The sequence below is a fragment of the Strix uralensis genome, chromosome 5, assembly GCF_047716275.1.
Source record: "Strix uralensis isolate ZFMK-TIS-50842 chromosome 5, bStrUra1, whole genome shotgun sequence".
NCBI classification, from domain to species: domain Eukaryota; kingdom Metazoa; phylum Chordata; class Aves; order Strigiformes; family Strigidae; genus Strix; species Strix uralensis.
Window position 1 is genome coordinate 72,226,934 of NC_133976.1, and position 23,508 is coordinate 72,250,441.

General features: G+C 40.3%; 1 protein-coding gene across 6 annotated transcripts in view; it reads left to right on the forward strand.

The window, feature by feature from the left end:
• The first annotated feature begins 7,804 nt into the window (after window positions 1–7,804).
• Window positions 7,805–23,508, forward strand: part of IPO8 (importin 8) — a 51,716-nt gene continuing 36,012 nt past the window's right edge. For 3 of the 6 annotated variants that reach the window (XR_012629297.1, XM_074871587.1, XM_074871588.1), the window contains exons 1-5: window positions 7,805–8,141; window positions 16,699–16,780; window positions 18,905–19,061; window positions 21,314–21,472; window positions 22,444–22,600. Coding sequence is in view for 5 of the 6 variants with exons in the window: in XM_074871587.1 (XP_074727688.1) it covers window positions 8,058–8,141; window positions 16,699–16,780; window positions 18,905–19,061; window positions 21,314–21,472; window positions 22,444–22,600 (639 nt within the window). In the remaining variant the exon portion in view is untranslated. Of the gene's footprint in view, window positions 8,142–16,698; window positions 16,781–18,904; window positions 19,062–21,313; window positions 21,473–22,142; window positions 22,229–22,443; window positions 22,601–23,508 lie in introns of those variants that run through there. The other 3 variants (XM_074871585.1, XM_074871586.1, XM_074871589.1) reach the window with 2 other exon arrangements.

A 23,508-nucleotide genomic window follows, 5' to 3' on the forward strand; every position in this document is an offset into this window, starting at 1 on the left:
AATCTTGCCGGTGGTCTTTATTTTTAAAATGTATCAAACTGAGCTTATTCCTGATGTGGGATATACCTGCATATTATTACATAGAACTGGTCTTCAGGTTTCAGTAATTCAGGGTAAACAGTGTAGTTTAAATGGGATTACTTGTTTGTTTAGTTCTTGCTTGATGTCATTCTCAAAAGTGTTTCCTTGAATGAAATGAATTCAAGATTTAGCTTTTCTTTTTAACCAAAAGGTCAAGAAATTAGAAGTGAAATGCTACATACTTCATTAGGACTACTTATTTTAAATGCATATCCTGTCAAAGTGTGGCTTTGTCATATCACCTGGCCTTCAGTAGTGATGTAGTTGATATTCTTAAACCTCAAAACAGTCACTGAAGGGTTGGCTCACACTGTTATTCAGCTGCAATATATTTTAAAGTTAAAATTGACCCTTGTCAAGGGCAATTGTATATGGCTTCCCTCCCCCGTGAGACTTGAATCAGACTAATGCAAGTTATCTTCTCCTTTCAGAAGAACTGCTGAGGAACTTAGTATTTGTAGCTGAAGCCTGCTGCTTGTATTTTAAATCAAACCTGAATGCAAATGCTAGGAAGTATTTATGAAAATCCTTTCTTACAGCTAATAGCCTATCTGTTGACCAGTCTTCAGCAATCTCTTGTGGCCTGAGAACAGAAAAGCCATGATGTGTGTCCTTGTCTAAGTTGCAGCATGTCAAATACTATAAAGTGTTTCAATGTTTAGAATGGAAGTATGAACTAGTAAGACCGTAGGTCCCTGGCTCTTTCTACTTTTAAAAGCTTCAATAGTTTGTTTTAGCAGTAGGAAGTACTTTAGTGTACTCGAGTAGCTAGTGCAAAAGCCTGACTGGTATATCTAAGGGTGAACTAAAACTATGCAAAGTAAAAACAGTTCAGTGATCTACTTATTTAAATAAAAGTAAAAACCTAAATAGAATAAACTTCAGACCTGATGTAAAGCTGCTGTTTCTTGGTAACCAGTTTCACAAGCTCCAGCTTCAAATGGTTCTCCCCTGCTACCATGCAGATGCCAAAACAAGTTGTCTGGGATGATTTCGTAAAGTTACTGGCATAAAGATCTTGGGTTTACTCCAAGCTTAGATTTCTTTTTCATGTAGATTTTTAGAGGGTGATAATACTTCAAATCTTGGTTTAATTCATTTGGCAAGTTCCAAGATGAGAAGTCTAGGTAGGATAAAGATTTAGGGAACCTACTTTTTAACACTATGGACAAAAATGTCAAGCCTTAACTATTGAATATTAAGCCTATATTTTGTAAACACGCTAATTCTGACTTTAGCCAATAAAGAGACTTATTTCTAGAATACTCAATAGAGAGTAAGTGGCAGGACTTTAACTAGGACTTTTTTTCTTAGACTGTTAACTCTCCTTGTATATTAATATGGGAATATGGTAGATAAGCTGAAGTGCCAGGATAATTTTCAGCTTACAATAGCTTTGCAGCAGCGGACAGACTTCACTGCTTTTCTAACAGACCTGCAACTCTGGATGTTTTTTTCAGACAGGTAGAGCACTGACCCAGTCATCCCTCTCCCAGGCTGTCTATATAGGGACTAGTAAATAAATGAGCACTGTTGTGCATAGAGCAGGCTCTCCCTTGCACTTCAGCCTGCCTTAGTGCAGGCTTCTTCACTTAGCATGCAGATAATCCTGCTTGGTTTTATTGTATGTACTTATTGATGGGTAACATTACTTCTAAGCATTGCTAATAAATTTGCCTTTGGCAACCTCAGATGTGATTACTGTGAATACATGAAGCACAGGTTGTGTTCTAGTGCTCCAGTTCCATCAAGTCTGGACGACTGCTTGGTGCACCCATGTTACCATTTGTTTGAGACTAATCTTACTGGGAGATCTAGTAAAGCTTTTATGTATCTGTCTTGCATATATTTAAGATAGCTGAGGTGAACATCTATTTTTAAGCAACTTGAAAATATGATCAATTTTATTCTATGGTTTTCTCACATAGTACCTTCTTGGCTAGAACTACTGGTTTTCACTGTTTCTAGACAGTCATGAGTACAGCTCTAGCTAACCTCTGTTACAAAAAGGAATATAAGTACAATTGAACATGTACTGTCATAAAGTTTTCAGGCTAGATGTGACTCAAAAGGCTAGTACTGAATCTTAAATGCTAAGACTATGTTTAAAAAAATGCTGCAGAAGACCAAGCAAAGCACCTTTTTTTTCACACCAATAGCTGGCCAAAATCCACTGGTAGAAAATTGCTATTCTAATCTTCAAAATATCTAAACACATGACTTCATATGATTTCTCACAGTGATGAACACTAGGATATTGATACCTCATACCTCATTCTTTATGCTTCTAGATTAATAATTGTTTTTGAAAGCTTCTCCAGGTACTTCAGAGTATTTCATGCATTATTTACTGACACAGTTTTAGTCTGCCTCAGTATATCCAGACTAAAGACCTAGATCTATATTCTACTTCTGGGCAAAGCATTTAACAGATGAGCGTAACAACTTGAAAATATTTGAGGTAACACTAGTATAGACTTCATGTAAATACTGTCTGCCAATACTTTTCTCCTCTGTAGCTGTTAAATGAAATTGAAGTGTTGTACTAGGTAATATGCTTTAACTATGTAAGGATGCCAATGGGGTCTAATTAAAACATACACAGGGACATCATAGTTCTGCTAACTTCTATTGCTGTCTTTGCTATGCAAATCAGATACCACCTAAATTCTCTCCAGTTTTGTTATCTTGGGCAGCCTGCTGAAGATAAACTCTAAGGATGAGGAGCTAACACTAGATTTTAGAGTGAGTGAATTTCCATGTTTCTTTCTCTGAGTTCAGTGAAATACTGGAACTACCCTGAAATGGGAGGATGTACTGGTTTTGGCTGGGATAGAGTATATTTTCATCAGAGTAGCTGGTATGGTGCTATGTTTTGGATTTGTGACCAAAACACTGTTGATAACACAGGGATGCTTTAGTTATTACTAAGCAGTGCTTACCCAGTGTCAAGGCCTTCTCTGTTTCTCATGCCACCCTGCCAGCGAGCAGGGTGGGGGTGCACAAGAAGCTGGGAGGGGACACAGCTGGGACCGCTGACCCCAATAGACCAAAGGGGTACCCCAGACTATATGATGATGTGCTCAGCAATACAAGCTGGGGGAAGAAGGAGGAAGGGGGGATACTCGAGTTACAGCATCTGACATCCCAAATAACTGTTAAGCATGAGGAAGCCCTGCTTTCCTGGAAACAGCTAAACACCTGCCTGCTGATGGGAAGTAGTGAGTGAATTCCTTACTTTGCTTAGCTTGAGCACGCAGCTTTTGCTTTACCTATTAAACTGTTCCTTAACTCACGAGTTTTCTCAATTTTGCCCTTCCGATTCGCTCCCCTATCCCACAGGGAGGGAGGGAGTGTGAGTGGCTGTGTGGTGCTGAGCTGCCTGCTCATGGGGTTCAACCATGACAAAGGGTATCTTAAAGTTTTCAGAATGCTAATGGACTTGTGACTTCTGTGTTTTTTCCAGGTTATGGAAGTGAGAAGACCATGAATGATCTGCCAGAATTGTCATGGCTGCCTTTCTGCAGCTAAGGAATCTTCCATCCTGCAGGCTACAGTGGTGGTGCAGAGAATGTCACTGTTCTCTTGTACTGGTTCAGTTTATGTACCTTTTCCTCCCTGACTGCTCTAAGTTATCTACAGCTGCTCTGACAAAACAGTCAGTGGGGGAGATGGCTTTGGAATTTTAACTCAGATCAAATGCCTGGCATACATTTATCTGCTGCAAATCATCCTTGCTCTTTATCAAATCTATACAAGTCTTTTGAGAAAATTGAGAGTCTTGTGGAGGATATGAAAAAAGTCTGTTGTGTATTCTAATTGGAGACGTGCTGGACCATAACCAGATAAAAATAAGTTAACTCTAGTTATGCCCTTGTTCACAAGTCTCTGATCAACTTAATTTTGTGTCTTTTATCCCAACTATAAACAATTCTATTAACAATGAAAAAGCTTATACATTTGTATCTGCTGACTGAACGATTCCAGGTGGTCTTGTACTTAAAAAAAAAAAAAAAAAAAAAAAAAGTGAAGTACTAATTTGGCTGGAGAGTACTAGTTCATACAGCTTTTGGACTGTTTGGGTCTTAGATGAGTACGGGCTGTGGTTGATACAGAGTTAAGGCTTTATGCTAAGTACAAATCCAGTCACTTTGTCATTAGTTTACTACAATGAAGTAAACCCTATATTGAAAACAGTGGATTACTTTTAGCTTGTAGCATGTCACACAAAGGATCATTGTCTTCTTTCTCATACTTTCTTATGAGTATCTCTGATTAACTACAAGTTACAACCATATGCTATCATAAAGGAACTTGGCTGGCACGATAACGGAGCAGTTGTTCTATGCCAGCAGAAAGGATGTTACACATAGCATTCAGCTAAAACACTACCTGCATTTCAAAACAACCACAAGTCGAAGGACTAATTCTGAGTAACCTGCAATATGTAAGGCTCTTCTAGTTTTTCTCCACCTCCCAAAGTTCTTGAACTTAATCCAGTTATCTCGATAGCAACTCTGTCAGGAACTTGGTCAGATTTTTGTTGAGGTCAAACTTATGTTGCTTTAAAAATCCTTGGGTTCAGCAACTGAGTTTCAAAAGTGTTATACTGCACCTAGAGAGCTCTGGAGATTTAAAAAAAAAAAAAAATCTTTGCTTTCCCTTATCTCCCCACCTCCTTCTTATTCACATCCTTTTTTTTTGCACTTGCAAGCTGGAGCAACTTGGATTTTATTTACTTGGTTTTTTAGTTTCTTTGTATATCGCATGCCCCTTTCACATTGTGTCTTCTCTCACCAGCAGTGTTAGATAGATGACAAGAAAACCTGAGCATTTGCAGAGTGGCAAAACAGATTTAAAAAAACCCAAACAACATTGTAACTCAGTTCCAGATCCATTATTTCGAACTAGGTGAAGCCCAAAATATTAACAGAATCTTTGCTCTAACAAAAAGGCGTACAAGTTCTTGCTTGTAAGTAGTTACTTTCATCCTGAAGTTTCTGAAGTTATATAGAAATATTTCAATTAATGACTAAACATATTTTTAGAGTAACACAGCCACTGGTATTTATGGTGGTTCATGTTTTACAGAAAGAAGTATCAGGCATACATCAAACCCAGCACATAGGTAGACTAAAATGCTTGCAACAATACTCCCACAACTAAATCGCTGCCGACTTACTACAAAGGAAACAAGCATTGTTGAACTGGATGTTACTTGATTTAGAGACTTGCTGGCATTGCCTCATTGATGGCTGTGTGCACAAAAAGCAGGTTTTAAAAGCAAAACCTTAGGTATAAGGTCTTTTCCACTTTTTTTGTAGTGAATGTTGTGTGTTAAAAGTGCTGTTTTAAATACAAGTGGTAAGTGCAATAAAATGATGAAAAACATTTTAGGAAGATGTTAGAATAGCCTTTAAGCATATTTTGGTCTTTATTGATACATTTTACATCATCAGCTCCACAAGAGTAAAGTTCCTCAATGAATAAATTTCATAACTTTTAAGTTCACCTACCACAGATGAATACACAGAAATGTAGTAAAAGAGGACTGCTTTTAAATTGTCCATAACATGTTAATTTGGAAAAAGGAAGTAGACATATAACATTACGAATCTTTTGAAATAACTTCATTTTAGTATGGTACATGATCCAGGATCTTTAAAATGGGCAGTTTTCACTGGACTATTCTTATTTACTATCTTAACCAAAATAGGAAAATTACAAATTACCATGATTAACAGTATACACTTTATATACTCATGTTGGGCTTTGTTTATATTTTAAGATTACTGAACATATTCTTGCCTGCTTCTAAGAAGAAATGACAAAGTAAATAAAAGTATCTACAGTTTCTTGCTAGATGCTGTAGAGCTGCATTACTGGAGAACAGAAAGACAGCTCTTGAGTGATAGTGATCAGGTGTTCTGTACCACTTCAAAAAGTGATGAAAACCACAAGAGAGCGCACAATCTCCAAATGCTAGGTAGGTGTAATTAATTTTTACAGCTAGATTCTTTTTTAATTATAGGCAAACTTATTAAGGGACAATTTTTTTGTATGAAATTATTATAGTATTAGCTGCTTTAACATTTGCCTTGTAACAATTTAGGAACTTAAGTGCTTTAGTGGCAGTAAATATGTCATGGCAAGCATTACCATATAGTCCCCTCGGTTAGAGAAGGGTATCCCTACCACAAATGGCACTCCTGTGCATTCAGCAGTGTTAACAGTATTCTTCAGTATAGGTCAGGTAAGTTGAAGGAAGTACTGCTGTTTTCTTAACTGAGGAGCAGTAATGAGAAATGACATTTTACACTATAATTACAATGAACAAGTGACATATTGTCCAATTGTACTCTTAAGGCATCTATATAATAGGATGATTTTGTAATTGCCCTTGTGTCTGACTCTTTCAAAACACAGCAAATAGCCTTTCTGTTCTTTCTACCAGTTAATAACACGTCTCTGGTTTGTAAATGCTATGTAAAACATCACCTGCAGAAGTAACCGAAGGATTTGGCTCACTAAGATCATATTAGTCATGAGGTTTTTCTGGTATGCTGTTGGTTTGTGAACTGCACCTTTGATAGTCATCTTACACCTGCAGAGATGTTTAAATCTTCCTTTGGTTCACTTGCATGTTCTAGCATTTAAGGGGAAAAATAGGACAGAGGTGGAGAATCACAATGGGGCAAATGCTTGCAGTTAGAAGTGGTGTTTGTATGTTCCTGACAACCTGAGTGGTAAGCACCTTCCACCCACTTTCACACACAAACACCATTAAGATAAGCAAACCATTTTCAGGGTCTACTAATCTACATAATGATAAGGATCATAAAAAAACATGCTCAGAAGCATAGTAGCAATTATATGTCCCAACTGCACATTTTAGGAAGCTCCTTATAGCAAACTTCTCTCTCTCTGCATGTTGTGAGTCTTTCTTGTCCAGCCACACATACCTTAGGTACTTGGATAACATTGGTTCTCCACCATGGAGCTGACCTCACCACCATTCTGTCTTGGTGTTCTCACTTTTAATTCTTGTGTGAACAACTCACATGACAGCAAACACAGAAACATCAAGACTGGTACACGAGCTGGAAAACTACTAGAAAAAAGGAGTAAACTATTAAGAAGAAACACTAGGCTATTTCCTGTTTTTTTAAGTGTGGTATAAGTATGTGCTGGCAAAGACGGACGGCACAGAGGGTCTGGAAGCACCCCGTGAACTGGGCAACCAGCTGTCTGTGGTACAGTCAGTGCTGCCGCTCACTGTACGGTACCAAAAGAGGCCCCCGAGCAGCGATGGACGACGGAGGCACCTCAACACAACTGCAGTAGCGGCAGCTGTTCGCTGGCAGCAGTGCTGGGCCCCGGCCCGCGCCGGCCTGGCTGTCCCTAGCCCAGCTGAGCCCTCGCCGCCGCGGCTGCCCGCGCCTGCTCCCCGCCGGGGCCCTGTGCCACAGGGCCCGGCTTCCCCTCCATCGCCACGACAGCGACGGTTTGTTATCAGCCGAGTCTCCTACTGGTGTCTGCGGGGATGGAGCACGGGGCAGGCGTCCCTGGAGCCCGTAGAGGAGCCGGCAGCCGCACACACACCGTGAGGACAGCGTCTGCCCCGGCCGCCCTATCCCTCAGGGAGTGGGGCGCGCCGGACTCCACAGCCTGCGTTCCGTACCGCAACATGGCCGCCCCCACCCACTGCGAGCCATCCCCGCTGACTTTTTATCCGTACAACAAGATGGCGGCCACCCCTCGCCGACCTCTGCACGAAGCCAGAAGGCGGCGCTGCGGCCGTAAAGCAGTGCCCGTTTCCCGATACCCAGCTGTCGCAAACCGGTGAATGGCTCTGGAGAGGGACCGGGGGGGGTGGGGGACACGAGCCTGCGGTTGTGGCACGGGGGGGCGGTGGCGGGGGCGGCTCCTCTTCTTCCTCCTGCCCCCGGGGACGCGCTGCCTGCCGGCGAGGGAAGATGGATCCCAACAGGATCATCCAGGCTCTGAAGGGCACCATAGACCCCAAGCTGCGCATCGCCGCCGAGAACGAGCTCAATCAGGTGAGGGGAGCGGACGGCCCCGGCCGGGACCGGCCGCCGGCCTGCCCCGCCCCCGCCCCGCCGCGCCTCACCCCGGCCGCCGCGCGGCACGGGGCCGCCCGGCCCCGCCGGCAGGGGCTGGGTCGGGATGGTGGGGGGGGTCGGGGTGCGCCCCCTCCTCCACGCCGGGACCGCCCGCTCCGCTCCGCTCCGCAGCGAGGGGCTGGGGGGGGGGGGTCCCCACGCCGCTGCCCTCCCCCGGCGCGGGCTGCAGCGGAAAGCGGGGCTGGGCCGGGGGCGGCGGCGGCGGCGGCATCCCCCGCCAGAGCGGGCCCTCCCGCGCCGGCTGTCAGCGGCCGCCGCGCCGCGCCGCCGGCCCGGGCGCTCGGCCGCAGGGCCGGGCCGGGGCGGCCTGGCAGCGGGAGGCAGGGCCGCCCCGCGCCGGCTGTCGGGACCCCCGGGGCGGGCGCTATCGCTGCGAGACCTGCCGGCTCTCGGAGCCTCCGGGGGGCGGGCGAGGAGCGCGGCCTCGGCGGCCCCTGGTCCGCGCCGTAGGTGCCCGGCGGCTGGGCGGGATCGCTGCCCTCACACAGTTTTGTCCTTAATGTTGCGACCCTGGGAGCGGGGCGTACCGAAGTGAAGTGCGGCGGTAGAGTCCTCGGCGTGGCCTGAGCCCTCACGCTCCGTGTTTTGGGGCTGGGAGGCATGACAGTGAGCTCCGCTCTGCTCGGATCTCCCTCGCTCTTACCGATGGTAGATCGCAGTGACTCTGAGGGGTTCATTTTGTCCCGTTCAGCAGCGTGCCAAGTTCAACTTTGAGAAAGGCACATTAGATTTTTATGGGTAGTGTTTATCACAGCATCCCACAGTTAATGTAGCGGCGGTATGCACTGAATCAAAACTGTGGCCACGATATCAATTTGGACATTTGAGAAAAGAGCAAGGTTCCCTTGCACAGCATTAATAAAGCTTTAACCTCTATACTTCAGTGGAGTAGTTGGTCACTTCTACTGGAGGACTTGGATTTTTCGGCCGTGTTGGTGTATTTACAAAAGGGTCAGTTGGCTGTCAGGAATTACTGTTACTTCAGGATTGCTCCTCCGGCTTAATTTTCTATTTAGGCAACTTAAAACTCCTTCTGAATTAGATACAGCTAATCCTTGCTTTAGCTGTTGGCAAATTCCCTTAGTAAATCAGTGGATTAAGTGCTGGACATTGAGAATGTTCTTGCGGATAGTTAGATAAAAATACAAAACTTTTTTTTCTTTATTTGGCATAGTTACTTTAAAAATTTATCAGTACCTATTTTTATTCCTACTATTAAGGACTGAGAGGAAATTATAAATATTTGTTAGCAGCCTGTTGCACAGGAGTCAAAACTACAATAATAAACTGCTGCATGTTTGGCAGGCTCAGAACAAATAGGCAGCTGTCAGGATTCCTGGGTCCTGCTCCTAACGCTGTCATTTTAACACCATGAATTAAGTACTGTGAAGCTCAGGAAAAGTTTTGAAAGTGTTTTAAGACTGAGATCTGTAAAACATTTTAAGTTCGAGTGATGGATAATGCAGTTCTCTTGAAAGACACAGGTTTTAAGTTCAGGAGTGCAAGTATATTTATTGAGAACAGGTTGAGATACAGATTTTTATTTAAAATAGCTGGCACATTTTCTTTTTTCTAACTATTATAAAGAGTGAATCTTGAAATTAAGACATATCTATTATTGTGTAGGCTTCCTGTTACTAAATAGAGCATGATGTATCTGGCTGACATAATGTACTGATGCAGTGCTGGGTTTGACATGACTCTTTGGATGAGCGGAACAAAAGTGCTCCTGAGGAATGTTGCTTAACATGGGCCTTTGACATCTTGAAGCCTTTCAGTGCTTTTGAAGCAAGACTTCAAAGTGACATGTCAGACTCCCACATATCTAATGATAGTGTTGACATGTCGCTGTGTTTCTGCAAGTACTGGAATCCAGATGCTGTTCCAGCATTTATCTTGTTCTAGCAAAGGAACCAATCCCCCAACCAAACAGAAAACCCTCCAACAATAAGTCCTTGAAGTGGTAATATAACACTTGGCCAAACAGAACAGGGGTCACCTTTATTCTGTGCAATAGTTAAAGTGATGCTGCTCCTGATACATGCTAATGGGTATTGAGGTAAAACTTCTCTCATGTTAGCCCGTCTGCAGTGCACATTTGCTTTCAAGTTTGAATCCAGGTAGTGACAGAAGCTTCCCAGAGAGTATAAATCCTACTAGTCCACCAATATAGCACCTCTTTGTAGGCACTTCATTGCTTGTACCAATACAGAAAGTCCTTTAGAACAATATAGTAATAGTCCCGACTCCATAATTTGCTTACAGTGTAGAGCATTGGGAATGGAGTTGAAATGAATGAAAGCTTGCCTACCTGTAAAAGTCCCAGCATGTTTGAAAGTGCATCTTCCATGTGTTCCTGCACCCGTGTAAAGATAGAGCTAAATCAGTGAAGTTGCTGTCTGCCTTCTGGATTATCATCAGAAATGGAATTAAGATTCCCTTTTTTTGCCCTTATTATGTCTGTTAGAAGGCTGTTTGTGAATTTTCTTCCTCCCACAGCTAGCAACAAGTGTTGGTTTCCAGACAAAATTAACTTATGGTCCATTTACATCGATTTGTGCCGATCTTACTTCTTAACCAGAATAGGTTTCTTGGTACCCTCTCTGATGTAGTTGTCAAAGGCTGATCCCTACCGGCCTCTTTTCCTAGCCTCAACAGGCTGTATTTCCTTTGTCTTATCATAAAAGTGCATTTATGAAATCCAGTGATAGGAGAGCACAGCTCTTGTCCGCACTTGTTTCCCTTTGAATTAATCATTCTTGTGCAATCTGATAATTTGTGTTTCCAGAAAGTCTCACGCTCCATGCCACTAGTACCTCATTTGATACATCCTAAAACTACAATTACCTTCTTCATGTCCAACGTCTACGTATTTCTTATCACTTAATATACTGAGGTCCTTTTACCCTGTGCTTGTTCCTCACTGAGAAACCTTAAGCTTTTAGGAGAAATTCCTATTAACTTTGAGTGCATGACCATGTACTTTGTCTGATTACCCCATTCCATTTTTGTTCGTGCGGTTCTAAAGATCATTCAGTTCTTTGTAGGATTTTTCTGACCTTTCTTCTTGGGTGATGCATGCTACTCTACTCCTGAGTCATCAACAAACTTCACTTCTCTCAGTGACCTGAACACAAATGTGAATGTGGGATTTGTCTGAAATGTGATTCTTGATAAACTAGAGCAGTAATTTCCTGCCAGGTCAGTCTATCATGTAACTGCTGTCTTTTCCCTTTTAGCCTGTAGATTTTCTAAGTGTGCACATCTTTCCATCCCCCTCTTTTCTTTTGTTCTCGCCCCATTTTTTTCTTCAGTTCTGTCATATCATAATTGGTGTGCACTTTATGATCATATTTATCAATCACACTGTACTTACTAGAACAGTCAATTATCATACCAAGAAAGATATGCAATTTATGTGCACCTTTCTTTGATATCTGTTCTAGGCTGTTACTCCTGTTAGGTCTGTCTCATGGACTTCAGGGACTTCTGGTTTTAATTTTTGTTTTCTTTAGTGGCTAAATACTGCTTTCATGTGCCAGTTCTTGGAGTGTTGTGGAATGTACTCTCTGATTGTGTGTGGGAATGTACAAAGTCATTCTGATTCCCATTCAGATAGGATTACCATACAAATTTATGCATTAATATTAATTGGTTCAACCTGCTGTAATACATTTCTTTGGCCTTTTCTTAGGGGAAAATAAGATCACAATTGCAGAAATACAGCTGCTTGTTTAAATATTGAGAAGGAGTTGCAGAATTTGGCTTTGACGGGAACTGAGTAGCAGTGCTGGAAGAAGAGAAAGAAGTGAGAGAAGATTGCCCAAAAGCAGAAGAGTCCAGAATAAAGTTGGGCTTCCTTCCATATCTTCCACATCTTTGTTGAGCTGGCTGTCGGAGTAGGCAGGGATCTGAAGGCCACTCAAAGTGACAGTGAGCACCTCATGTTACCTAGAGGAAGGAATCTCAGGTATTTGTATTGAAGACCAATTTGATGAAGAAGTTGACTTGCATGATTAGAAGTTGTGTGGAAAGTGGAGTTTGTCTAAAACTGGATGAATTTGGCAGCAGAACCCACTGAGGAAAAAAGCTCAGGTAGATTCTTACACATGCTTTTTTCCACTGTGTATGAAAACACTGTGTGTTTTCCCCCCCAAACAATACCTTTGGGTGTAGACAGGGAAAGAGAAGGTGTCTTTTGAAGTTCTAGTTTGTTTTAACAGCTGTCTGTGACTGACAGTGTGAAAAACAGGAGAGAAAATACTGTTAACAACTGCAAAATATTCCTGCGTGTGACAAATACTGATGGAATTTCTCAATAACATATTTTCAGTGCACAGAAAATAGAAAATAAAACTTAGTAAACCGGATAGTTGAGCATTCAGATCAAATATACATAAGCCTTCAAATAATCTTTGTAAACAGTTAATTGCTTATGTATTCAAGGTACAAATTTTTTCTGTGTGTTTGTCTTTGCAAAGAGGTAGTACCTTGATTTTTCAGCAATTTTTATGTGCCATACTTGGATTCAGAGGAACAGAGAGATGTTTACTGCTGGTGGAGAAGGATGATCTTGGCTTCTCTTGAAGAACCTAAGGGAAGGCTCTAGTTTTCTATATCCATTGTTCTAGATTGTCCTGTTGCTGTTCTGCAGGGAAAGAAGCACCTTCCAGTGCTGTTCTGCACTCAGCCGCTGTGGTTGCCATCAGTGCAGTGGGAAGTCTACTGACAAATGTGATTATGGAGCAGTTGCTTGCCATGGGTTTTAAATTTGACAGCAAGCAAGACTCAAGCATAACACTTACTGAAATGAGTTTAGTAGTATATAATGCATGATAACGTGGAAGCCAAATCTGAATTTTAGATGTGAAAAGTATTTGCCTCAGTAGGATCCATTTGGGGAAATGTTTATATATTTTTCCTGCTTATCTCTCGTTGCATTCTAGTCCTTTACATGTGAAGTTGTTCATCTTGCTGTTTTCCAGTGGCCCACCTGAGGCTTTCTTGGGTGTTCTCTGTTCTGTATCTAATCTAATGGAAGAGGAAATAGGCAAAAAATGATGTGTTCTCTGATCTTTTGAAGACTGGAGGCTGTGATGCTGAGGTGGGGAAAATACATGTTAGGCCAAAGGTGAAAGGATGGAGTGCAGAAAGCTGTACAGCTGCAGTGCACAGATCCTGAGACGGTGGACACTGATGGGACAAGATGCATGGGGACACATGCATCTCTTCTCCATTGCTGTAAATTTATCCAATTGTATCTTACCAGTGCTGTATGCCTCTCCCAGTTTAGCTGCTAGTGTTGCACATTGCTGTATTCCATCCTCTTAATCCCAATGAAAATTAAATGAAATTTTTTTTAGTATAAATGCTCTGATCTGTGATTCGTGCAAAAGCAGTCAGTATGTGTTTTACACAGCTTTAAAATAATCGTTCTTTAGAAGTACTTAGTGAAAGTTTATTTTCAAAAACTTTTACTTTCTCCTTCAAAATAAAATGCCCCCATTGATCAGCACCTTCACAGAAAGTTTTACCAAATCACAACAATGTGGATTCAAGGCAATGTAATTATTCACAAACTGCACAAAGCAGCATGCTGCATCACGCAAGTTGTGCTGAAGGTCTTTTTCAGCCATCTGGTGCCTCCCTGCGGCTCCTGGGCACGGCTCTTCAAACTGAGCAGACCCCATTCCTTCCGTGGGACTGACAATATTCCAGCTCTCCCTTTGTAAAAGTTTAGCTGCAGCTGTAACAATATAAATAACTGTCTTGCTGAACTCATCCAGCTCCGAGGTCTCTTCCCTGTCTCTTCCCATTTACACAGTACACACCTGACAACTGCTCTGCACCTGCTCACATGATACATACAGCTTTACTTGCTGGTGTCCAGGAGCCTGTTGTATGGTTTCCTGAGCAAGGCAGAGGAAGGATACATCCCAAGACCACAATTAGCATGACAGCTAAACCAACGAGAATGTGCTGGTATAGGAAAAATGTTGCTGCATGCAGCTTTTTAAAAAGTCCTCTGTTCTAAAAATTGCAAGCGGCATGTAGTTTTCCTGACTGGGTTTGTTGCCGCACAAGTGAGCGGGATGGTATTTGAGCTTCACAAATACAACAGAATTGGGTGTCTTGTTTCTAAAATGGGCACACAATCTCTGTTGATCTCTACAGCATTTGTATTTCTGATAAAGAGTAGAAAACAAAGCTATGTGAAAATGTGAATTATGGTAATGACAGTAGTATGGAGTAAAAGGATTTAGTGGGAGCCTGATACTGTGTCCCTGTGATCTCTTTAGGGGTGTCACTGTGTAAAGTGTAAAGAAACCCTCATAGCAGTGTGCTGGTAGGGATGAGGCCCCCTCTGAGACACTGTGCGTACCTTCTGCGTAACAAGTCTTTTGTCACTCCAGGCGCTTGCTGAGAGGATTTGCTGCGCAGGCCAAATAACCATATTTGTATATATCCTGGCAAAACTTCAGGGGTAGCAGTTGTACGCCAGCACAAGTGGTACCAATAAAGCTTCCTGGAGTAGCAATGACTTTAATGTAGATTCAGTAAAAGCTGTTTGCACAGAGAAAGGGAAATAATTTATACTGTTCTCACTGTGTTCACCCTAAATGTGATACTGGTAGGATTACTGCAGGAAAACAACAACAACAAAACAACCCCCAAAAAGGTTGCATTCTGAATAGGTGTGTTTATAGTAGTAAAAGCTGTGTGTAGACTGGATCTGAGAACAGCATATTGGCACTGTTTCAAAGAAAAAGGACGATTAGTGTTCACCCACATTTTTGGTTTTCTGTGCTGCTGGGATTCCTTGTGCTTTCCTTATCTCCCTGGGAGTTGGGTGGTGAGCGCTGGAGGATGCTACAGCCTGCCGCGGCCCCTGTCAGAACCCACCAACATTGTACAGATTCTGCCCAGTAGCGACTGAAGGGCAAGCTTTGGACTCCAGGATACTCGATTAAAACGTGATCTTTGGAATCCAGTATGCTTCAACCAGTTGACATTGAAAGCTGGTATTTCAGCACATCCATAGATAAATGGAGTTCCTGTGCTGTCTGTTACAGCTTTTACTTTATTTCAAGCATTTCTTAGGGGTAATTAAAGTTTATAGAGAAGGGAATTGCAGGAGAGTATGCTTTTGATTTGCCGTTACTGCTTTTATCTGAGATCTCAGATTACTCTATAAACATCAAATGAGTCTCTGAACACAGAGGAGGTTAGAATTACACTATCATATAATGAGTAAAATGAGGGCCAGAAAGTTAAGTGATTTGGTAAAATTATGGAATGATAGTGTTGTGATGCAGCTGTTACACTTAGGTGTCATGAAAGCAATGTAATTTTACCTCATAATGGAAATGTTAGATCAAGGAACTGGGTGCATGAAGAGTAGAATGTACCTCTTATTTCACAGCTTTCAAACGAGGCAAAGTTTACAGGAGGAGGTAGTATACTTGTACTTAAAGCACAGCTCTGGAAACAACCACAGAACTGCCAGGCATAATCTAAGTTGGAAAGAAATACTATTAAAGATGAAATAAAGAAAGCTTCTGCCATCTAGCCCCAAGAAACATCTCTCTTTGAACATAAAGCACATGGATCTAAGTGATGAGAGATCTGACCTACTGGTAACTAGTGATGTTGCCAAGGCTTAGCAGTAACTGCACCACGCTGAGTCAACAATTCTTCATGTTGGAGGACCCCTGTTGAATGACAACAGTATAATGCTATCAGATTTTCACATCTTCTAAATCTGGTGTGCTTTGCTCAGAAGTTCAGTGAGCATTGTTTTCTCTTTGAAATTCTTCAGCTGCATGGCTGATGTAGTGTTTGAAAAGTTCCCAGGAAGGCTGTGGGTTTTGAAATGTTATCTGTGTATGCTTGATTTTAATTAAAAATGGTTATTGCACTGTGTTTCCCCAGTTTTTATTTTTCTGTTAAGATGCACTATACATCTAGTTCATTAAAAGATGGCTGTATAATATGTGGCTAATGCAGATGCTGTTTACACTTGAAAATAATTTTAAATGTTTTTCTTAATCTCTTCAAAATTCAGTATTGGTATTGTATCACAATCTATTTTGCAAATAAACGATATGTATTGATGAAGCATGTCAATATCCGTTTGACTTATGAGGCTAAGTTAAATAATTCAAAGACAAATCTGTAGTGCTTCTCATTATGCATTCTCAGAATTATTTGAATATTCATTATCACTAATCTCTAATAGAGAGCCTTGTCACATTACTTATTCCACCCATGTGCTGTTATATGCTCAGCTTTTACAAGTAATTATTTGGATTTCTGCAGATCTGGGTAAATCCAAGGCTAAAACCTTTCATACTTCATGAGCAGAATCAAAGAACACTGCAAAATCCTTTGTTTGTATTTCTTATTCAGCTTTTGGTAATACAGTCTTCTTTAGGCATAGTGATTTGTTAACTGTGTTTTATATGTATTTCAGTCCTATAAGATCATCAATTTTGCTCCAAGTCTACTGCAAATCATAGTATCAGATCAAGTTGAATTTCCAGTGCGTCAAGCAGGTGAGAGAAATTCCTTGTTTCATTTTCTTTCAGTAGAAAGTCAGTCTGTTAGTTATTTCGACAGAGTATTGAGCTGTTGCAATGTAAGTTCATGTTTGTTCTGCACGTGGAAATGAAAAGGGTCTATCTTTGCTGTTTCTTTCCTACGTGAGGGTCGGATAAAACCATGGGTATAGGGAAGAGTCCTGCTTTGGCTTCCCTTTGTTTATAGTGATCCCTACTGGATTGCTGTGATACTGATACGAAAAGAGAATGTTTTCTGCTCCAAACTGAGTACCCAGGGAGCCTTAGGTATTCTTTCTCCTGGTGGTGAAGAAGTAGTGATGCGAAGACAAGTGGAAATTTAAAAAAAGCGGATCTCATTTGAGTATATGTTTCTGTCTTTGAATCCCTTTTCCTGGAAAAATGACAGTTCTGAAAAATGAAAAAAACCCCATAGTTCCCTAGGTCAAGGATAGCCATATATGCTTAGTCAATATCTATGGTGTCCGTTCACAAAAGCAGGTATGAAGGAAGGTACCATCACTGGTAAGTTATGAATTTATAGTCTGAACATGTCTAGAAAGATTGCCCAACTGTGTGTGTGAGTTCAGGTATGGTGATGCAGTTAACTTTAGGGTATACATTTCTGTAAGATCAGATTCTAAATTCTCATAATATATTTTAACTACTCCTATACAGTATTTTTGACAGATACAGAAAATATTTGGCTTTTTCAAGAAACTGATGAATACTGTTTCGTTCACAGCTCTGTTGAATGAACAGCATTTCACATAGAAGCACTGTTGGGTTTTTTTGAACAGATCCTATTAATCCCCTGAGTGCGTTGGGGCATGCTGACATATGCTGTTTGTCATGCTGGTGTTTATTTTTTCCGAGATAATCCAACTTTGAATGGCATTGTTAAACCATTCTGTAGTAAAGTTTGATGCTTAATCTAGACTCCATAAGGTCATTTTTATAAATTAATCTCTCATTTCAGTATTATTTGGGAAAAAACCCCACAAGTATGTAGAACATAATTTTAAAAATTTTTTAAATTTTTTTTTTATTTTTTACAGAGTAGGGGTTTAAAATAATAAAGCACTTGTAAATTACATTTGCAAGTCAACAGATTTCCTTGGAAATTTTTTTAAAAGCCAAGAATTTGTATAACAACAGGATCTATGGACAAAGTAAGTTAAAGTCTTGGGCTGGTCTTTCTGGACCTGTTTCTTGTCTGAATATTCTGGCACATCATAGACAAAGAACTGCTTTTCCTCTTGCTCCTATAAAATATTTTACAAACTACATGTTTTCATACTTTGTAATTTGTCATCACCAAGAAAAATGATTGTACCCAAGGATATCTTATTTATACTTTAAAACCCTAACTAGTAATCAACCAAAATAGTACACGGATAATAGTTTATTAAGAACATTCCTTTAATTCCTTACACCATATTTCCTACATTTCATGAAGAATGCCTACAGACATTTTAGTATTGAGACATAAATGTTGCTTTATTTTCAGCTGAAGATTAACTTTATTTTTCATGGTTTTTCACGTGAGACAGAAGGGAACAATTCTAAGGGATTATGGGAAATCCTAATAGTGAGATAAAGCTTAGGGAATTCACAACAAACATTTCTGTTTGAATAGAAGGTAGACCACGTGCCAGTTTCATACTGGGCATTTCCCCAAGCAGAGTGTCCCATCTGTGTGTGTAATGATTTGTTTACATGAGCCTTCCAAAACTTCACTTACTAAGCTTGAGTAGTTGTTTTAGGAATGAGTAAATATGCAGATAAGTAGAGTTTTGTTTGCTTGTTTAGAATGATGGAATATTATGTCCATATGGAAGACTGATGTAATAAAGAACGTACCCCGATAGAAGCTGACTGAATACTACCCTGTTCTGTTTAGGACCAGGCACTTAAGCCTGATCTTGTGTGGAATCATTAAAAAAAACTATTTTCAGACTCAGCTGTGCTTAGTGCCTCTAACTGTTAAGAACTCATGCAGTGGTTTTTAATTGTCTTTTCAACTCTTTGTTCTACTTTCAACTGTACTACATGTTGAGCATGGAGTAATGTAGAGATGTGTTAGAATTAAATTATTATTTCCCCAATATTTATACTTAGCTGCCATTTACCTGAAGAACATGGTGACACAGTACTGGCCAGACCGTGAGCCACCTCCTGGAGAAGCAGTATTTCCATTCAACATTCATGAAAATGATCGTCAGCAGATTCGTGATAACATTGTAGAAGGAATAATTCGTTCTCCTGACTTAGTGAGGTACTTCACATTGCGTAGAGATATTTCTATAGCTCAAGTTCTCAGACCTACCAGTCCAGATGTAGTTAATGTGAGATCTCAATTTCTTGGCAGATGAAGGAAGTGCTTGTTTTGAAAATGTAATAATAATCAATTTTAACATATTTATGTGCACTTGTTTTTCAGAAATGTAGTAACTCGGCTAAGAGCCCTGTGATGTGATTTATTCTCTTATGGTGTTGTTTAAAGTGTCTTATAACACTTGCTGTAGTGACAGCCTGTCTATTTGGCTGATTCAGGGCAGATAGTGTAGAGGGCTATCTGCAATACAGGATTAACCATTTAGAGAAATACTGCCTGAGATCTGTCTTCTTTTTTCTAGTAGCCCTTTTCTCAATTACTTTTGCAATTTTTATATGTAACCCCAGTATTTAAATGTGTATTAGCATTCTTGGTTTTAACATGTTAAAAGAATGAAGAAACACTGTTCTGTTTTTGTTTGAAGAATAGTTGAGATTCACAGACATACCACAGTCTACGATTGTTCACCACTCTAATTCAGGTGAGGCTGACAGGGTGGGATTAGGCTGTAGTGTATAGATGTTCATCTTTGAAAAACAGAAGCAAATTTTCCTCTTCTCTCCTCCTCGTCTCTACCAGCTAGGTGCCCAAAGGTGTCTTTTTTTTGTCAGTAGTTATATCCAGAAGAGGAGTGATTGACTACAGATTGAAATTGGGATTAGAGAAAACACTTTAAAAAAAATAAAGAAACATCAGAATGCATTAGACTGCTTTAGCATTTCTGTCACTGGAGGTCTTTACAAATAGATTAGACAAACGCGTGCCAGGAACGCTCAGGGTATAAATGGTCCTGTACTGAGACAAGAAAATGAACTAAATCATCATTTCCAGTTTGGCTTTTCTAACACACTCTGATGCAGATGATTAGTATCTCCACTGAAAGAGATAGGTGCTCCTTGCCAAGGTTGTGCTACAAGGTAAGGACGCTTATGTTGTTTCTGTGATAATGTAATAAAGGCATGTAGTTTCTCCTGCCATCATGTCATAAATACCAAGGCCAAGTTTATACAAAAGAATGCAAAATAATGGAAGTTTGAAGATTTTTTTTGCAACCTAGTTCAGGCATCATTTTGTAACCTGATACTCAAAATGCCCTGATGTTACAATGATAATCTACATCTAAAAAGAGGGTTGAAAACCCTGGGACAATCACCTGGAATAAAGTACAGGGTTTCTAAATACTGGCTAAACTTGTAGATTTGTCAGAGGTTAAAAAAGTCAAAGAAACTTTACTGGAACTAGTCTGATGTTGTAATACTGATGTTTTTCACTGTTTGCTTGTGAGCACAAGGGGAAAGGAGGAACCAAATCAGCAACAAACACAAACTCCAAAGGCTTGAGGGGGACGTGAGTTTTTACAAAGCTAAAAGGATCAGTAGGTGGAGGGCCCCATATTGAACTACTTTGTAATAGTGGCTCCTTATGTAATGGACTGCAAGAGGATACCCAAGGAAAACTAAATGTAGAAGAACCAGTATTTTCTGCAGACTTTCTTTTTTTTACATTATTCCTTAGCAGAGCCAAGAGTATTTATTTACAGCTTCTAGTTCAGTGCTGCTCAGCTTTTTTAGTCACATCCCACTTTAGTCAATTAACAATTCTGTCTTGCCTCACCATTGTGAGTGGCGTCTAAAAGTGTGTGAAGGAAGAGGAATAATAAGTTTTTACCTAATTGGCTCTGCCATATGCTTTGGAGGTTGAGAGAGTGTTCTAGAAGGTCCCAGGAAGATTGTAATTTCATGAGGAACCTCTGGCTTGGATCATAACACAGGCCAATATTGTTTAATAAAATTGTACAAATTTGTGTTTTTGTGGTTGCTTCCAGCCTCATAGGTGTGTAGAAATATAAACATTAATTTTCAAAATACAAAGCTAGCAGGTTTCTTGAGCAATTAGTTGTTTTCAAATATTGCCTGATGGGTGTGGAGAGGGAGGAGGAAGGGAGAAAAAGTAGCTAAAATGTTCTGAAATTAATTTCTTCCTTAAAGTTAAATCCCCTGGGATGTTTTTTCTTGCTTTTCCTCTGCCACTTCCCAGAACTCTTTCAGTGCTGTCAAAATACGTGTGATACTTATGATCTAATACATATATTGTGGCCAATAAACCAAGATTTGGGATCTATACTTTAATATTAAACACTATGCCATGATCTTAATTACTTAGAATATATTGCTTTTTCCCTCCTGCCATAGAGCCCAGCTGACAATGTGCCTCCGTGCTATCATTAAACATGACTTTCCTGGCCATTGGACAGCCGTGGTGGACAAGATAGGCTACTACTTGCAGTCTCAGAACAGTGGGAGTTGGCTTGGAAGCCTCCTGTGCCTGTATCAGCTGGTGAAGACTTATGAGTAAGTTGATGTCCATCAGTAGATGAGGAATCAGTATTTTTAGTCTCAGCTGGTTACTGAGAATGACATTATTATTAAGAGCACTGGCAGTTCTACAAGGAATTCAGATAGAAAATGGGAATTAATAATTGTCATATGCTCCTTTTCCTGCAAATAAATGAAAACTATTCATCATCTTTGTATCATCAGTGAATTGAAAGCAGAGATGCCAGCAATAATCTGTGTGAATTTACTGACATCTTTTCTTGAGGCTTTGTACTTTTGATCTGATTTAACCCATCTGTGAAAAATTTCTTAAGCGTTTATAACTTCTTTTGTTTGAAGATTCCCCAAATACTGGATATATGAATGCAAATTATTTTCTACTTCTATGTCATGAATACAGTACTGTGTTGTCATGTACTCCTATTGCATATTGTTACCTGTACCATCCTCCTCACAGTCCAAATCCACGAAGTGTCAATTCGGAGAAGTGTGGTGAGGTCTCTCAGTCATTTTAAAAAAAATTATTATCTGTTGTTAGAAACATATGTATAAACCACACAAAAGAAATGTAAAGGGATAAAGAGAGAATCTTTTCCAAACAAAGGATTTGTCTTTCCCTTTCAATGACTGTTCACTCCTATTTGTTCAGCACCCAACTTGGGTTTGGCATTGGTATGAACGTCAGAGAAATTCAAGTCCCTGCTCCTGTGAGCTGACAATTCAGTAGTAAAGAACATTAGTTCTTCCTCCCAATAGCTGCATTTACATAAGGTAACATTTGTTGTTTTTCAATTCTCTATTTATAGGTTAGTAAATTTGCACAAAATGTTCAGACGGGGGCTAGAGGAGGGGAGAGTGAATGAGTGAGTGCTGGATATTAATTTAATATTTTTTTTTACGGTACAGAAATGAAATTGCTGGTGGGGAATAGGCATTAGAATCTCCTGTGTGTAGATCCTGGACCAACATTTTTGTTTCCTTTGCAGATACAAAAAAGCAGAGGAGCGAGATCCTCTCATAGCAGCAATGCAAATATTTTTGCCTCGGATTCAGCAGCAGATGATCCAGCTTCTGCCTGATAACTCCCATTACTCTGTACTGCTTCAGAAACAAATCTTAAAAATCTTCTATGCTCTTGTTCAGGTTGGCATCTGTGTAGAGGAAAACCAAAACTTACTTTGTTGGGCACAACCCCATTCAGTACACTCATGGGTGTGATTGAATAAGAATACCAATTTGGATGCAAGAAGTCATGTACAATAAACAGCTTTTATAAAAATATGATTTTAATAGATTTTTTTCTTACTTAAAAACTGGTCACATGATCTCCCAGGTTAAATTTTTAATGAACCTTGGTACTTCTGCACGTCCTACCTGTAAGCTTACTAGAGGAATGTTCCTATTTTTATAAAGTCGCACATAAGCTGGTATAAACTTTATGGGTATCTAGACTGTGCTAGTTGGCCTCAGAAAGTGTCAGTAGTGGAAATGTCAGATAGTGCACTTCAGTAGGTGGCATTTCTCATTATCTTCTGAAGATCTGGCAGAAATTGTTTATTGAGGCACGTGCATTTTAGAGAGATGAGTTTGGCTTTTACAGGGATGAGTTTGGTCAGGAAGAACTTTTAGAGAGTGAGAAACAAAACAAGATCCTACATAAGAGGCAGCCTGAAAATTCTTACTGGGGTTTAAAAAACTAAAATAGTTTGTTATTAGATGGGGAGAGGATTAAAAAGATCCCAAGATCCTATTTTACTTTTCAGTAGCTTGCCTGAGTACTGTCACTTCGCTTTGGATTTTGTGGAGAAGTAAGATTTACTAGATAGTAGCTAGGTAGTAACTAAGAGTACATTTCACTTACTAAAATGCTATTGGTTTACCCAAACCCTGTAATACAGACCCTACTGTGGTCCCTATAAGTTAGCTGGGCTATTGTGAAGAAGAGGAAGAAACAGAGTTAGCAAGTTCTCAGACCAAGGAATTTTCTTCCACTACTGTCTGCTCAGAAATTCTTCTGTAAATTGAACCAAGAATGATGCAATTAGAATAGT